This window comes from Mastomys coucha, unplaced genomic scaffold (genome assembly GCF_008632895.1).
Source record: "Mastomys coucha isolate ucsf_1 unplaced genomic scaffold, UCSF_Mcou_1 pScaffold15, whole genome shotgun sequence".
Taxonomy (NCBI): Eukaryota; Metazoa; Chordata; class Mammalia; order Rodentia; family Muridae; genus Mastomys; species Mastomys coucha.
The window spans coordinates 76926943-76944775 of NW_022196897.1; the positions used below are offsets into that span (position 1 = coordinate 76926943).

General features: G+C 40.5%; 1 protein-coding gene and 1 long non-coding RNA gene across 2 annotated transcripts in view; one reads left to right on the top strand and one right to left on the bottom strand.

The window, feature by feature from the left end:
- Positions 1-253: 253 nt before the first annotated feature.
- On the bottom strand, positions 254-862 carry LOC116090446. Its single transcript, XR_004118682.1, has 2 exons — positions 725-862; positions 254-627 (listed from the first exon to the last, which is right to left on the bottom strand). It is a non-coding gene; the product is annotated as an uncharacterized LOC116090446 (long non-coding RNA).
- A 15-nt stretch (positions 863-877) lies between these two features.
- Mtch2 (mitochondrial carrier 2) overlaps positions 878-17833 on the top strand; it is a 19167-nt gene continuing 2211 nt past the window's right edge. Inside the window, exons 1-11 of the mRNA XM_031370917.1 lie at positions 878-1107; positions 3109-3193; positions 3335-3441; positions 6757-6783; positions 6968-7030; positions 8514-8571; positions 9366-9417; positions 10681-10740; positions 13614-13707; positions 14721-14768; positions 15679-15746. Of these exons, the coding sequence (XP_031226777.1) occupies positions 1021-1107; positions 3109-3193; positions 3335-3441; positions 6757-6783; positions 6968-7030; positions 8514-8571; positions 9366-9417; positions 10681-10740; positions 13614-13707; positions 14721-14768; positions 15679-15746 (749 nt within the window). The 5' untranslated portion in view covers positions 878-1020. The remainder of the gene's footprint in view (positions 1108-3108; positions 3194-3334; positions 3442-6756; positions 6784-6967; positions 7031-8513; positions 8572-9365; positions 9418-10680; positions 10741-13613; positions 13708-14720; positions 14769-15678; positions 15747-17833) is intronic.

Below are 17833 nucleotides of genomic sequence, written 5' to 3' on the forward strand. Positions count from 1 at the left end.
AGCTGGAGCAATGCCTTCTCTCCATTTTGCCTCTAATAGCCTGCGTAGCCCGATTGGCACTGAACTATTTGTTCAACTGTGCAATAAATCTTGAGCACTGGTACATGCCAGGCACTGGGGAAAAAATTGTGTACAAAGGCCATCTCGGTTCCTGAACCCAGAGGTGACACTCTCAACTGGAAAAGACAGTTTCCCAGTGACAGGTGTTACAAGGCAACGGGTAGGAAATACAGATAAAATGAATTTCGAGTAGTCAAGAGAAGACATTTTTAAAAAGTATTTTTTTGACAGTATGTCCTCATGTCACCCTGGCTTTCCCAGTATCCAGTATGTAAACCCGATTAGCCTTGAACTCACATATCCACATGCCTCTGCCTCCCAAATGCTGGATTAAGGGCTGTGCCGCCACATCTGACCCTGAGGGGGCACATTTTGTTGCTGTTGCTTTTTATTTTCAGTATTGAGGACTGAAACCAAGAATGTTGGGAAGTGCTCTACCACTGAGCTCGTGGTACACGCAAAAGGAGGAACCTGCAGAATTTCATTGTTAAGCCAGACAGGATCTGTTGGTCATTAGACAGGACAACTCTAACGGAAAACACCCACTGAACTTCACGTCGTCAAAGCCTGAAAGAGGATAGAAGTATAACTCAGTTCTTCCAGTTGCTAGTTCTCTGACCTTGCCTCTGCTGTCACGGTCACCCCACCACCACCACATCATTACCATTCCCTCCCTACTCCTTCCGGACACTTCCGGCTTGCGCAGGCGCAAGAGAAGTCGCCTTGCCTAGTGGCGCGAGGAGCCCACGCCCAGACGCATGCGCGTCCCGCCCATAAGCCCCGCCCCAGGCGCCCCCTCGCGAGCGCCTGCCGTTTCTTTGGGCGGGCCAGTGGGCGGGGCCTAAGCGGGCGGCGCGCCGCGGGCGGGCCAGTGAAGCCGGCGCCCCCGACACGTGATCTGGAACCGGCTGTGTCGCTTGGTGACTCCGTCTGTCCGTCCGTCCGTCCGCGGGTGCCATCATGGCGGACGCGGCCAGTCAGGTGCTCCTGGGCTCCGGTCTCACCATCCTGTCCCAGCCGCTCATGTACGTGAAACTGCTCATCCAGGTATGAGTCGTCGCCCTTTCCTTCCCCGCCGGCGTCCTGTCAGGTCGCCACCGCCCTCTGCGCCTGTGGGTTGGCTCTGCGTCCCAGGCCTTCCCCCTCTCGAGATGCTGACCTTCTCTCCCCTCAGGAACAACTTCCACGGCTTCGCGGCCCCTTTCGGAAACATCCCGAGGCTCGCCCCCGGCAGGCCCGCTCCCTTTCCGCAGCCAACTGCCACCCTGGCCTTCCCTAGCCGGGGACTCTTCTCAACTTTGTTTTTCCTTTCCTGATCCTGGCCGGTTGCCACCGAGGGCTTCCCAACCCTTTTCTTGTCGCCCTTCTGATATTGGCATTCACCTCACCTCGTTCACTCCACCTCGGCGAAATATCTCAAACTGGAGACGTGAAATAACTCATCTAAGGACAATTTTAAAATTCTAGGAAAGCCAACATCTTATTGTTTTTATTCGGTTTTTCTATTTTGCCGTCTCTACTTCTATTCCCGTTCAGAGATTTTAACACCAGATACCCGGATATACACAAGGAGCGCATTGAGAAGTGATAATGAAGTCAGATTTCCTAGGGATCCATTGAGCGCTTTCACAGTAGCCCATGTGGTTTATGACAATGAAAATCACGTTGGTCGGAGCTGGAAATCAGTTCTGTTTGATCACGTTGACGAGTTTAAATGTAACATCAAACCCCCGGATGTCTTGCCTCCCTTTCCAATCTTTCCAGTCTGCTATAAAATATTTCTAAAGTGGTCATTTATGTTCATGGGTAAGGGGCCTACTTTTAGCTGGTGATAGAATTTTCAATTCCTTTTCTAACTTTCACCATAAGGAGCAGGCCATTTTTTTAAGCATTGATTGAGGGTTGACATACCTCATACATTGTTTCCTGGAAGGAAGCAGGCTTTAGAATCCCTGTCCTCCGTGTTTACCATTCTGAAAAAAAAAAAAAAAAGCAAGACTCTAGAATGGACTTCATTTTTGAATTGTTATTCATACAAATTGTTGCTAAGTTGACTAATAGAAGTTCAGAAGATTTTAGTGTAAATGTTGAATTGCAAAAGGTGAAATCTGTGTTTAAAACAGAATTGACAGCATTTTGCAGTACATGTATGAACCCAGTACTCAATAGTTCTCAAAGGACAGTGTTTTTAGTGACATTCAGTGCTCTTGCCTCAACCATTCAATATCCTAAATTCTGATTTCACAATATCTTGTGTGTTGCCAAGTATCTCAGGAGGTTGATGAAATTCCCAAATATACTGCTTTGAAAGTTGCATGGTAGCACTTTCAGTGAGTTCAGAGGGGGAGCACAAATAGAAGAATTGCAACAGTAGAGCCCAAACTGCCCTGAATTTTTTTATCTCCAGTGTCCCTTTGGCACTATAATCCCTGAATATATTGTACAAATAAAATGGCAATCATTAATTTTTATGACTTTCTGTATATTGCTAATGAGTCTATATATTTAACATGAACCTAACTTGTAATTCTTTTTGTAAGTGAATTACCCAGCTGTATGCATTTGCCTTTGTTGTCTAGTTAGCCATATACGTAGGCATTTGATGCTGGCTCAGTGAATATTTTATTTTGTTCAAATATGAAAAATGTTGTAAAAAATATTTGTCAGCCTTATCCGGTAAACTAGGCTTTCCTGATACAATGGCTTCCTTGTTCTATTTTCAGTCTAATAATCTTAGTTACATGGCTTACTCTATAGACTCAACTCAAAGGGCAAATTGGAGTTTATTGAACCCAGTCTTAATCTTTCAACAGAGCAAAAGATTGATAAGGATGATATTTCATCAATGACTTAAAAAACCTAAACCGAATTTTTATTTGTAAAAATTGTGGGGCTAACGAGGTAGCTTGCTGGCATTGAGCATAAGGATGGACATGGGATCTATCTCAGCATCAAACAAATTTGAGCCTGGTTTTCTTTTTTCAAGACCTTGTAGCCAAAGTATTCCTGAGCGTTGCTTAATGTTGATGCATGCCTTTGTTTTTAAAGGTGGGATATGAGCCTCTTCCTCCAACAATAGGACGAAATATTTTTGGGCGACAAGTATGTCAGCTTCCTGGCCTCTTTTGCTATGGTAGGTGCCTTTGATTTATCTGGAATGGTTGACATTGAAGGCTAGTTACTAAAAGAAAATACATAGAAGGCATGCTGCCTTGAAATTTTTTTGTAATCTTGTTTTTGGACTAGAACCTAAATCTCTGATTTGTGTTCTTAGCTCAGCACATTGCAAGCATCGATGGGAAGCGTGGGTTGTTCACAGGCTTAACTCCAAGACTGTGTTCAGGAGTCCTTGGAACTGTGGTTCATGGTAAAGTTTTACAGGTAAGAGAAAATCAATTAATGTCCTCATATATTTTGGCTACCTTTTATGCACAGTTTATTCCACTATAAAGAGCAATTTCAAAGATGAACTTATAACCCTGGCATGGCATCTCTTTCTCTTGAAAGACATTTTCTCTTTATTGGTTAACTGAATAATTCAAGACAGAATTTCTCTATGAAACATAGACTGGCCTCAGTCTTGCTTAGTAGCCTGGGCTGGCCTTGAATATGATTTACCTTCTGAGTGCAGAAATTAAAAGTGCATGCCCATATGCCTGTCTTGAAAACTCTTTCGTGAAATACCTACTTTTCCCCAAGAAACAGGAAATTCATGCTGGTTGAAGTAATTGTTCTTGATATATCTGACCTTCTTCCTTTAAAACAGATTCTGAGGAGAAATTAGATACTATACAGTTTATTTTTTAAACTTTTTTTATTTTTTGTTTATTGATTTATTGCAGAGGAAGAAAGCTGATTAAAACATTTTTTCTGGAGTCATTTTTTAAATTTCTAATATTAGCTTAGTGACACATTTACTATAAGTATTGAAAAGAAGCAAGAGCTGCTGCTGTACATAGTACTTGGAATCCTAGCAGTTAGCGGGTAGAGGGAAGGGGGATCAGGAGTTCAAGGCTTATTCAGTTTAAAAAAATAAAACTGATCAATGCAGGTAGTAAAATGTTTTTGGAAATATCAGTCCTAGGGCTCCATGCTACAATGGAGTATGGTCTGAGCCCAAATCCCTCAAGCAGGGTTCCTCCGATTATACACACCTTGCTGTATGCTGGATCTCTGGTCCTGGTGCCAGATGGTGGAGGTTGGTGGCATGGAGAGTAGTCATGGCAAGAAAAGTGGTCTCAGGCATATTGTGCAGGCTGGCCAGGGCCTCCTGTAGCTTCTGCAGATGGTGGTCCCATTTGACTTAGGTTTGTTTCCAAGCACTCAAAGTGGTGAAATGCTGCAGTACCTAGGCAGCTTGGCCTTTTGCATAATGTCTGTATCCAGCCACCTGGGCTCACATACTGGTTTGCACAGGGTGTTGGGCACCCTTTTTAGAGTACCTGAAGCTGAAGGAGTTGTAGAAGCTGTTGCCTTGTCCACATTGTAAAAGGTACTTTATGGGTTAGGAACACTTCTAGAGATTTTATATACTTTAATGACCCAGCTGAAGTGAGCAATTCCTGAGTTCTTTTTGACCACTATTGTAATTTTTATCATATTTCAGCATCCTGAACACCTTCCTGGATAGGCCTGGAACCATGAACCAGAACCATGGTTAGCATTTCATCACTTTGTGCCCTGCAGCCTTTCAGGGGCTGGGTATTATATTGTATACAGAAGGCAGCTACTGATGTGACATTCCAGGTCCTCATGACAAGAACCTAGCTTGAAGGTGCTGAGCTATCTGAGGTCCCATGGACACACACACATGTAGGTAGCAGTTGGTCTAGGAGACATCTGTAGACCCAGATGTGCAAAGAAGCCTGAACAGCTATGGATAGAGGGGAAGCAGTGGGTTGTAGGATGTCTTCAAAGGAATATGTTCCCAGACTAGTGGGTTCTTGAGCCTTCTACCCATGTTACAGGCATGTCCCATGAGTCTTAATGCATTCTCATATCCTGCCTAACAACACATAAAGCATTGTTACCTACTATAATCCCTAAGCCACATTCAGCTAGGAGACCCTAGGATGGTTAGCATCATTGACTGTCAGGTGTCTGTGTTGTACAAGCCTAGGGGCTGAGGAGACTTCTTGGGCATGGGAGGGTGGGGTTAAAAAAGCGTCTTTCTCTGTGGTCTTCGATGTCCTGGAGCTCTCTGTGTAGATACAGCTAGACTCCAATGCACAGATACGCAGATATTCTTTTCCTTTTGCCTCCTGAATGCTAGAATTAAAGGTGTATGTGACTGCATCCAGCAGTAATTCTTTTTACCAAAAAAAAAAAAAAAAAAAAAAGTGTTGCCTCTTCTTTTATCCTGTAAGACTAGAAAATGAAACAGAGGCATGGTCTAGCAAGCCTATAAGCAGGTAGAGGCAGGAGTAAAAGTTCAAGGTTATATTGGCTAGGATACCTGTTTCAAAGAAAGGGAAAGAGAAAAAGGCAAAGAAAATAATAAAGCTAATTATCTACTATGCTTGAAATTGTTGGGCCCTTTTATGTTCTAGCCCATTTTCTATTTTCCTATGCAGCCCTAACTGGCTTGAAATTTACTATGTAGACCAAATTGACCTCAAACTCATAGAGACCTGCCTGCCTCTGCCTCCTGAATATATTTTCTATTTCTAAAATATACCAGAAGCCATATTTTTTCTTGTAATATAATCTGGGGTTTTATAAGTCACATTCTCTTCTCCAGAAGAAAAAACCATCTTACTTATTTTAAATCTTTTTTTTTTTAAAGATTTATTTATTTACTATATATATATGAGTACATTGTTGCTATCTTCAGAAGAGGGCATCAGATCCCATTACAGATGGTTGTGAGCCACCATGTGGTTGCTGGGAATTGAACTCAGGACCTTCAGAAGGGCAGTCAGTACTCTTAACCACTGAGCCATCTCTCCAGCCCCCATCTTGCTTATTTTAGAAGCAGTCACATAACGAGGAAAGTGGGGTGATACTCAAACTGAGTATCAATTCTGTGTTCTTCATCGTGTGAAAAAAGAATCTTGCCTTAATTTGGTATTTCTGCTTTTTCCATGAGAAGACTAGCACAGCGGTTTTAACAATTTCCTATTAAATAGATATATTTAGTAAATAATATACTTGGGGGTTTAGTTGTGATTGTTAATTCTACCCTGCCACCTTGTTTTTCTTTGCACTACTGGGGATGGAACCAAAAACTTAAATTGAGGTAGGGATAGGTGGGGGTGGTGAGTGACTCAGTTGGTAGAGTGTTGTCTGGCATGTACAAAGCCCTGGGTTCTGCCCCAGCACTTGGGAAGCAGAAGCAGAAGCATCAGAAGTTCAAGGCCATTCTTGGCTTCTTAAAGGTTAAAGTTAACCTGGATTACATGAAGCCCTATCTTAAAAAACAAACCAGGCATGGCAATGCCCACCTGTGGGATGCCAAGACTTGGATGGCTGAGGCAGAAGAATTACCATGTGTTCAAGGTTATCCTGGGCTTAGTAACCTAGATCTTCAACTTTGTAATAATACCACCTTAGAGATATTTATGTCCAGTTGATTAATGTGGAGTAAAAATTAGGAGTTTTTCAGAAGGAAATCAATGCTTCTCACTTTCTGTCAATACCTCTGTAACAGGACACATTTATAGCTCTAATTATCCTTCATTTCTGTGTCTTCTGTAGCATTACCAGGAGTGCGAGAAACCCGAGGTATGTTGAAGCTTTCTATGTGAATCCCTGACTGTGGCAAACTCCTGCTGTTTGACCCTCCCCAGGAGAAAAGCCAAGGCTTTTTCCTTTCATCTCAGTGATTTGGTATCTTACGGGGTGGCCAGGAGTTGGAAGACTTCTATTTAAAACCATCAAGATTTCTGTCTTCGCTTTTGATTTCCAGGATTTAGGATCTGTAACTGCACCAAAAGAAGGTTCATCGTCCTTTGACCGAGTTATCAAAGAGGTAAGAGATAAATTTACCCCATGTGATTGAGCCAGGATCATGCATCCTGTGCTTCCACATCTATTCCTAAGTGAAAAGAAAAAAATCTTCAGTTTAATTGGGTTTCTTGTCTACTAACCCAAAAGAAGAGCTTGGCCTCCTATTGGGAAAAGGTGCTACTTACTCTGTTATTAAGGCTGAGGCAATTTTTACATTTATTCTTTTTTATGTGTGTGGGTGTTTTACCTGTTTGTATGCCTGCCTGGTACCTGCAGAGGCCAGAAGAGTATTTTTTGGAACTGGAGTTACAGAGAGTTGGGAACTGCTGTGTAGGTGCTAGAAGCCAAACCTAGGTCCTCTGGAAGAGCACTTAGGCATCTTTCCTCTCCCCAGTGTGGAATTGCAGGAATATACCACATTCTAGGAAAGTCTTCTAGAATGTTGAAAATATGTAGCAAGTTAATTTTTGTATTTTTATCTTTTTGTTATTTTATTGAGTCAGGGTCTTATTATGTAGCCCTGGGTGGCCTAGAACTCCCTCTATAGATAAGGTTGGCCTCAATCTCAGAGATCCAAACAGAGGGCTAGGATTAAAGCGTACACCATACCCAGCACACAGAAATTTTACAGTTGGTTCTTATTTGTCCCGAAATACTTTTGTGGTATTACTCTACAGCTGAAATATACCTGTCACTTGTTTGTCTTCCCCATGCTTGGCTTCGGAACAACTCTAAGGCTGGAGCAGTAGCTTAGCTTAGAGCATTTCCCAGATTTAATAAAATTTAGATTCCTAGACTAAAAAGATAACTTACAATAGATGCTCTGAGGCACCACACTTGCAGAGTTGGTGTCCCTAACATGTTGGCATATATCTAAAGCCTAACATCTCTCTAGTGTAGATACCAGCTTCTTTGAAACCTGTCATTGTGAGAGAAAGTAAATAATCCAAATTCATGTCTAATCTAGACCTGAGGCCTCAGGCCTGTAATCCCAGTTACTTTGGGAGGTTGAAGCAGAAGGAGCAGAACTTTAAGGCCTGCTTGGGCTACAGAGTATCTCAAGGCCAGCCTAGACAATGAGACAGACTGCATGAAGAAAGTAGAAAGAGGACCAGGAATATAGCTTGTTAGTAGAGCACTAATCTAGCATGGGTGAGGCCCTAGAACAATTCTTAACTACTGCCAAATGAACGAATGAATGATTCCAGCTCTGGTAAGTTTATTAAAACTGGTAACCCTCGCTGTTTCTTTGGGGGGGTGGGTATTATGTGGGGTGTATGTGTGCTTTCTGATATTTTTGTCTTGTGTATAGAATTGGGGAAAACAGGTTGAAATTCATGAGAGGTGTAATGAAATGGCAAAATATGACATTAATTCCATTGGAGCTAGCTTCCTGACTCTAAAACAGGAAAGCTTCAGTGCCTAGTCCTTTTCCCTGTCCTGTGTTTATAGGAATAGAAATGGCATTTACTTAGATTTCAGAAGTATGCTTTGATTGTTTCTAGACAACTCGAGAGATGATTGCTCGTTCTGCTGCTACCCTCATTACACATCCCTTCCACGGTATGTTTGCAGTTGATAGTATAAAGTAATCTCACTTCTTTTTTTTTTTTGGCTGTTCAAGATATATTTATTTATTGTGTGTGTATATATATATATGTATATATATATACAATATATATATTTATTGTGTATATATATACACAATAAATAAATATATATATGAGTACTCATATATATATATATATATATATATATATATATATATGTGTGAGTATACAGTAGTTGTCTTCAGACACATCAGAAGAAGGCATTGGATTCTATTACAGATGATTGTGAGCCATCCCACCATGTGGTTGCTGGGAATTGAACTCAGGACCTCTGGAAGAGCAGTCAGTGCTCTTAACCACTGAGCCATCTCTCCAGCCCTTCACTTCTTTATTCTATAGCTTGATCCTTATTGGACATTTTGGTAGTTTAGGGTGAGCATTGACTAGAGGGCTCTGCCTTTATGTTCTTTGTTTACCTGCATCACTATCTTTTTCCAGATAGTGTCTTTAGATTAAAAAAACAAAAACAAAACAAAATGTGTAGGATTATCAAAATAAATCTCAACATAGTTGGTGTGATTTTATTTTAATCAAAAAGAATTTATTTTCTATTTATTTTGGTAGAGGAGGGGCAGGCCTTCCATGGCATATGTGTGGAGGTCAGAGGACAGTTGGGAATCCATTTTCTTTTTCTGGTACAAGGATTCTGAGGATCAAACTTAGGTTGTAGGGCTTGTCAGAAAGCATCTTCACCAGCTATGCTGCCTTACTGACTCTAAAATTTTTAGTCTTGTCTCTATTCTACAGTGATCACTCTGAGGTCTATGGTACAGTTTATCGGCAGAGAGTCTAAGTACTGGTAAGTGTTTGGGTCTTGTTTTTCTTTTTTATGATTTATTATATATGCACCTGCTTGTCTGTATGTGCACCACATGTATTCATTATCCATGAAGGCCTTACTCTTCAAGTGTCAGATACCCTGGAACTAGAGTTAGCAACAATTGAGTCCCCATTTAGGTTCTGGGAACTGACCTAGGTTCCTTTAAGACCAGCAAATGTTCTTAAGCACCAAGCATCTTTCCAGCCCATTCTGATTTTAACTACTCAAGAAAATGTGTTAAAGCAACAAGAAAGCATTACTACTTTATATTTTTATGGTTCTTCAGCATTTACAGAACAAATTCATACTGTTGTGTCATTTGACCTATACTAAAAGTACTAAAATATGAGAAAATAGGCTTAAGCTAAGTTAGGAACCTACCCAAGAACCACAGACTACAAGGTAGGGCAGTTGAAGCCAAATGTTCTCTGAACTGTATATACCACACCCTTCATAGTCAACCAGTGTCTCTCTACACACCCTGCATAGTCAGTGTCTCTGTGTCTGTCTGTCTCTCTCTCCCTCTCTTATTTATTTATATATTTATTTATTTATATTTATTTTATTGGTTTTTTTAAAACAGAGTTTCTCTATGTAGCCCTGGCTGTCACTTGGTAGACCAGGCTGGCCTCAAATTTACAGAGATCTGGCTGCCTCTGCTTCCCAAGTGCTGAGATTCAAGGCATGTGCCACTGCCTTCTGGCTACTACCCCTTTGCAGTTAATTGTTTCACCTTTTTTTATGTGTATGGATGTTTTGTGTGTCTGCACCTCATGCATGCCTGATACACAGAGTCAGAAGAGAACATCAGATCCCCTGAGACTTGAGTTACGGAGGGTTGTGAGCTGCCATGTAGATCCTGGGAATTGAAACCAGGTCCCCTGGAAGAGAAGCCAGTGCTCTTAACCACTGAGCCATCTCTCCAGCCATAATAGCTTAATTTTTGTAATGGAATTTAACTACTTTACAAGACTCAACCAGTGCTAGAAATTTGTGGGGAAAGAGAGTTATAAAATTGATTTATCAAAAGTGATTATTAACTAGGTGCTGTGAGATATACCTATGGTCTCTGGCCACTTTGGAAACTGCAGGCAGGAGTTCAGGGTCTGCCTCTACTTAATAAATTTAGGCTGACTTGAGCTATATGAAACTCTGTTTATAGTGAGTGGACAGGTAGTTAATGAAACTCCCTTCTCATAGCTCAAGTGATCTTAATGGCCTTTACCTTTTATTGTTGCCTAGTGGACTGTATGACTCCATAGTAACCATCTACCGGGAAGAAGGCATCGCAGGATTTTTTGCGTGAGTAAATGTTGGGTTTACCTATAAATGATTTTTGTGTTAGTAGAAAAGCTTTCTTGATAATAAGGCAATGGGTCTTTATTTAATTTGTGGGGATAAATGTTCTCCCAGGGTTTACTTTACGATAAGCTATTTACAGACATCTACTGGCTTAAATTTCTCATTGTAAAGATCCTATACCTCCATTTTTTTCCAGCTCTTTTATATGTTTGGAATGTGATTTTTTTTTTTTAAAGCAGTGTCTCTCCTAGCTCACAGTTTGACTGACCTCAAACTGGATGAGGATGACTTTGAATTCCTGTTCCTTCTGCACCTCTACCTCTGTGTGCATGTGTAGAACAACTTGGGACAACTTGGGAGAATCAATTTTCTGTTTCCATGTATGGGTTCCAGAAATTTAATTTGAGCTGACAGGCACGGTGACAAGAGCCTTAACCTGCTGAGCCATTGGATCAGGCCTTGCTTTTTTGTTTGTTTTATTTTGTCTTTGAGATAGTGTCTCAGGCTCACAGAGAATTACCTGTTTCTGCCTCTCAAATGTTAGGATTAAAGTTATTCAACACCATGTCTAATTTCTTTGCTTTTTTAGTAAATATTTGAGGTTTATACCTTTATAATAAGTTCTTTTATGATAAAGTTAGTAAAATGAGAAAACTAATTTTTAAAAAAATGGAAAAGTTATAAATGTATTTTTATTACACTAGGAAAATAAGTATTTGCAAGGTTTGACTTTGGAAGAGCTTAAACTACTATACTTGACTAACAAAAATTTACTATGGGCAATAATATGGTCCTTTTTTGATTGATTGATACTAGAAATAAAACACAGGTCTTTGCGCATACTCCACCACTGAGCTATATACTACTAGGTCCAGATTTCTTTTTCTTTTTTTTAATTGGTATTTTTTAAAGATTTATTTATTTTATATATGTGAGTACACTATCGCTGATTTCAGACACATCAGCAGAGGACAGTGGATCGCATTAGACATGGTTGTGAGCCATCATGTGGTTGCTGGAATTTGAACTTAGGACCTCTGGAAGAGCAGTCAGTGCTCTTAACCGCTGAGCCATCTCTCCAGCCCTTTAATTGGTATTTTATGTGTATGGGTATTTTGATTGCATGTATGTGCAGAGGCCACCATGTGTGGAGGCCAGAACATGGTGTCAGAGCCCCCTAGAACTTGAGTCACACATGGTTGTGAGCCTCTATGAGGCTAGGATCAAACCTGGGTCCTCTGGATAAGCCATCTCTCTAGCCCCTAATTTTATTTTATTTTATTTTATTTTATTTTTTGAGTATCATAAATACTCTGACAAATAGAAAAGATAGCTTATCATTAGTCTAATTTTAAATTTGTGTGTGTGTGTGTTTCCAGGTGTATGTGTGTGTGTTATGTGCATGCAATGCCAGCAGAGGTCAGGAGAGAGAATCAGATCTTTTGTAACTAGAATTACAGGCAGATGTGAGCTACTGTGTAGGTACTGGTAACTAAACTAGGATCTTTAGCAAGAACAGTAAGTGCTCTGAACCACTGAGCCATCTCTCCAGCCCCTAGTCTTATTTTAAAGAAAACATTGATAAGCCTGTAATATAGTTGAGTTCGTACTGTGCTTGCTTAGCATACAAGAAGCTTTGAGTTCAGTCCCTAAGCATTCTGGACAATACCTATAATCCTGGTACTCAAGAGGCAGAGGTAAGAGAGGGGATAAGGAGTTCAAGGTTATCCTTAGATGCATAGCAAGTTTGAGCCCAGCCTAGGCTACATAAGACAAACTTGTGTTTCTGGGTCTAGGTGACTTCATGGGACAATATGGAACAGTGGGAACATTACCTTGCAGACTGAAGTGTGGAGTTTAAATACCAGCTCTACCATTTACAAGCATTGGCATGCAGCAAGTGAATGTCAATGGGTTTTTGTTTGTTTTTATTTTAATTAATTAATTAATTTTGTTTTTTTTTAAAGATTTATTTATTTTATGTATATGAGTACACTGTAGCTGTACAGATGGTTGTAAGCCTTCATGTGGTTGTTAGGAATTGAATTTAGGACTCTGTTCACTCTGGTCGGCCCCGCTTGCATCAGACCTCATTATGGGTGGTTGTGAGCCACCATGTGGTTGCTGGGATTTGAACTCAGGACCTCTGGAAGAGCAGTCAGTGCTCTTAACCTCTGAGCCATCTTTCTAGCCCTAATTTTGTTTTTTTCAAGACAGGGTTTCTCTGTCCTGGAATTCTCTGTAGACCAGGCTGGCTTTGAACCCAAAAATCTGCCTGCCTCTGCCTCCCAAGTGCTAGGATTAAAGGCATGTGCCACTACTGCCCAGCTGTTTTTATTTTTTAAGACATAGTTTCATATGTTCCAGGCCTTGAACTGGCTACATAGCAAAGGATTACCTTGAACTCCTTCCTGCTCCTCCTGCCTCTGTCTACTGAGTACTAGAACTGAGTGCTGGAGTTACAGGTGTAGGCCACTACACTCTGTTTGTATAGTACTGGGGAGTCAAGCTTAGGGTTTCATGCTTCAAGAACCTAACCTCTGGCAACACTCTTTTGCTATCTCTGTGTTTGAATCATTTTCACTTGACTTTTTTCCCTCCTCTTTTGCCCTGCCAAATTTGAGTGTCAAACAGTTTAGTAAAACCATGTTAAATCTCTTCTGCACAGCATCTTGCAAATCTTTGGCCTTCCCTGTTATAGTTATTAATAGTAAAGTGAGTCGTTGGCCACTGGTCAGAGGGTTATAGTTGGCTTCTATTTTTAAAGTATCAATAAAAGTCATTATAGGTTGGCATTTAGATTATGAGAAGTGTTCATAATGAATAGACTGTTTCATTGATCATAATTTTTTATTTACTGTGTCTTCATATAGGGGTCTCATTCCTCGCCTCCTAGGTGACATCATTTCCTTGTGGCTGTGTAACTCACTGGCTTATCTCATCAATACCTATGCATTGGACAGTGGGGTAGGTTATGACTTTAATAAGATATGCTGGTGAAGGCTTTCTTTGTATTCACTGGCAGCCATTTTAGCTGTAAGAAATTACAGAAAACAAGATGATAGCTTGTTATATGCCAGACAGAACATTATACAGTAAAAACTATTATTTGAGTTTTCAAAGGCTGATGGCATGGTCATGCTATTTCCTATAGAGGGATACACCTAGAAATTCCCTCAAGTCTGACTGAGTTTGCTCATGGATCTACCCCTGATATTGTCAGGGCTTCACAATTTTTTTTTTCCTGATGCCTAACTTTAGAGCACACAAGATAGAGAATAGTTGTTTGGTATATTTGGAAGTTTCCCACTTCTTCTGGGGTATTGAAGGGGCTCCTAGAAATCTTAGCCTGAGAGGTTTTGAGAGTCTGAGTTATGTCTTATGTATACTGTAAATAAGACCTCCCACAGGCTTTTTTCTATGGTGTGGAACCTGTTAGCCAACACAATTTTTTGTTTTTCCAAATATTGATAAGAGTATATTTCTTCCTAGTCCATCATAGTGTGATAAGAATTTGTCAATATTGATTGATTGATGAGGACAACCCATTTGGAAATCTTTGATAGAGTTTTAGTATATCAGTAGTCTTGACTGGCAATTTTTTGTTGAGGTGGGGTCTGAACTATGCAGCCTGGCTAACCTGAACTTGCATCTGTTTCTCAAGTGCTGGTATAAGGCATGCACCACCACACCCGGCCTTTACTGCCACTTTTTTATATCATCATATAAGTATTTTGTTTTTATTCTTTTTTTTTTTTTCTCTTCAAGACAGGATTTCTCTGTGTAGTCCTGACTGTCCTGGAACTCACTCTGTAGACCAGGCTGGCCTCGAACTCAGAAATTTGATTTTATTCTTAAACTTCATTTTCATGCTATCAGGCTGTTAATTTAGAAATACAATCTATTAGTGTGCTTGTGAATTTTAACTTACTATCTGATTTGTATATGATTCATTCTGATAGGCTCTTTTCCTGTTTTAGGTTTCTACCATGAATGAAATGAAAAGTTATTCCCAAGCTGTCACAGGAGTAAGTTTCTAATTTTCTAGGAGCAGTTAGGTTTTTTCTGCTTTTTGCTTATAAATCTGAACTGTTTGATCATTGTTTTAAAGCTGCTAGATGTCTCCCTGGAAATCTCCATCAAACACATTACTCTTTGTCAATGGTAATAATACAGTTGCTGCCTCACAGCAGCATTTGCCCCAGGTCGTTTTGTGTTACTTAGCTTTCCTGGGGGAGTAGGGACATTGTATCTTTCACATCACACTTAGAGAACTGCACCCTTTGTACTCACACATTTATTTTGTGTTGTGGGAGCCAAGGCATGCATGTAGAGGTAAGAGGACTTTGGAGAGTCAGTTCTCCATCCACTGTGTGAGTTCTGAGGGTTGAACTGGGGTCATCAGCATGGCAACAAGTACTTTCCTTGTAACTCTGAGCCATACCATCTGCCTTGGAAAACTGCGTCAGCCTCCCACGTAGTGGGATGGCCAGCATTCATCATCACACCAGCTAAAAGTGGGCTTCTGAGGCGCTAAACGTGGACTTCTAAGGCACTTCCTGTTTTCTTTGAGATTTTCTTGTCTTTGTTGTTGTCTTGTCGTTGTCTTTGTATTTTCTTCAGGGTACTTTGAAGCACTTTATTTGTATTAGTTTAAAACTTTTTCTCCTCAATAAGTAGTTCACTTTTATTTGAATGAGAGCCCAAACCTAGGATAAGAAGAATCTTCTGACATTTTGATAAATGCTAGATATAGAAGTATATTGGGGCAAAAGAGGCACCTCTAGCTGGAACTATGTAAAAGCATTCTGAGGTTGCTGAGGATGCAGGACTGCTGTCGGAATATTGGGGCATTCTAGCACTAGGCCTCTGAGCAAAGGAGAGAGATGAAGTTAACTGAGAATGGTTTACTAACTCAGCTGTCTTGCTGTTTTACAGTTCTTTGTCAGTATGTTGACATATCCCTTTGTGCTTGTATCTAATCTTATGGCTGTCAACAACTGTGGGTAAGTACTTTGGGTTTTTGGATTTTTCGGCTGGTGCTTGTACATGTTTGCATATGAAAGCTAGAAGTTAATGTATTGAGTGTCTTCCACAGTAGTTGTCCCTCTTATTTATAAAGGCAGAGTGTGTGACCAATTCAGCTGGTCTAGTTACACAGCTTGCCATGGGGTGTAGAATGTGGAGGCAGTGTTGCAGTATTAAATCTTAACTGTTGAGCAGGTGCAGGGAATCTAGACTCTGATCCTAGGGCTTTAATGGCAAGTGCTTTACCCATTTAGCCTTTTTTTGTATTTTTGCATTCTTGGAGAACTGAAACCAAATCTTCATGTTTGATAGACATATATATACTTCACCAGTTACTTGCAGCCCAATTCCCCTCCATCGTGGTAGTGTGTGCCTTAATCCTAGTACTTGGGAGGTGGAGGCAGGAAGACCATATGATGATCAAAGCTAAACTTGGATGGATAACAAGTTTAAAGCCAAAATGTGCTACATGAGATCCTGTGTCAGAAAAACAAAAATGGGGCTAGAGAGTGGAGAAGAGCACATACTGCTTTTCCAGAGGACCTGAGTTCAGTTCTCAGCACCCATGTCATATAGCTCACAATTGCCTGTAACTCCAGCTCCAAGGGATCTAACTCCCTGTCCTGGTTTTTGTGGGCACCCCCATGCAAATGCGTACAAACATACTCACATATACATAAATAAAAATAAAATCTTAAAAAAAAAGAAAGCCTTTAAAACTGCTCTATAATCCCAGCACTTGGGAGGCAGAGGCAGGCGGATTTCTGAGTTCAAGGCCAGCCTGATCTACAGAGTGAGTTCCAGGACAGCCAGGCTATACAGAGAAACCCTGTCTCAAAAATCCAAAAAAAAAAAAAAAAAAAAAAAACCTGCTCTATAGCGCTGGGCGGTGGTGGCACACGCCTTTAATCCCAGCACTTGGGAGGCAGAGGCAGGCAGATTTCTGAGTTCGAGGCCAGCCTGGTCTACAGAGTAAGTTCCAGGACAACCAGAGCTACACAGAGAAACTGTCTTGAAAAAAAAAAAAAAAACAACTGCTCTATAGCTGACTTAATATGTCTTTTAGACATGTTCCTGTTTTTACAAAAAATAGTTTTTACTAAAAATAGTGGAATTTTTTAGTCAAGTTTGACTGACATTGTTTTCTGATTTTTAGAGCAGTCTTCATGTTTTAGCCTAGCACACAGTTTAAAATAAGTTAAATAGCTGGTCCTGGTAATGAGCGTCTTTAATCCTAATACTCAGGAGGCAGAGGCAAGTGGATCTCAGTTTGAGGCCAACTATGGTCAGTCAAACCCTGTGATTCAAAATCCTTAGCCTCTGGGACCTTTTGGCTTCCAGGAAGCCATGGATATTCATGCAGGCAAAGCAATCATACACATAATTTTTTTCTTTTTTGTTTTGTTTGTTTTATTTTGTTTTGTTTTGAGATAGGGTTTCTCTGTGTAGCCCTGGCTGTGCTGGAACTCACTCTGTAGACCAGGCTGGCCTCTAACTCAGAAATCTGCCTGCCTCTGCCTCCCAAGTGCTGGGATTAAAGGCGTATGCCACCACTGCCTGGCCAAAAAATTTTGTTGAGAGTTAAAGAAGAATTGGCTATGGATTGTATTCAGGTAAGAGAGTGTAGTCAACAGTGTTTACATCTGTTATCATATCTAGACTTTTTTTTTTAAAGATGTATTTATCTTATGTATATGAGTACACCATTGCTCTCTTCAGAAATACCAGAAGAGGGCATAAGGTCCTATTACACATGGTTGTGAGCCACCATGTGGTTGCTGGGAATTGAACTTCAGGATCTCTGGAAGAACAGTCGGTGCTCTTAACCACTGAGCCATCTCTCCAGCCCCATGTCTAGACTCTTTATGAAGAAAATTCATTTATAAATTCCTTTTCCCAAATGATTAGTCATGTAGTTGTTCATTTATCCACTAAGGGAAAATCTAAATGTATAAAAAAGTAAAACCAAGTCATGATTCTGGCAAAGAATCCAGTAGGGGAGCTGGAGAGATGGCTCAGAGGTTAAGAGCACTGACTGCTCTTCCAGAGGTCCTGAGTTCAATTC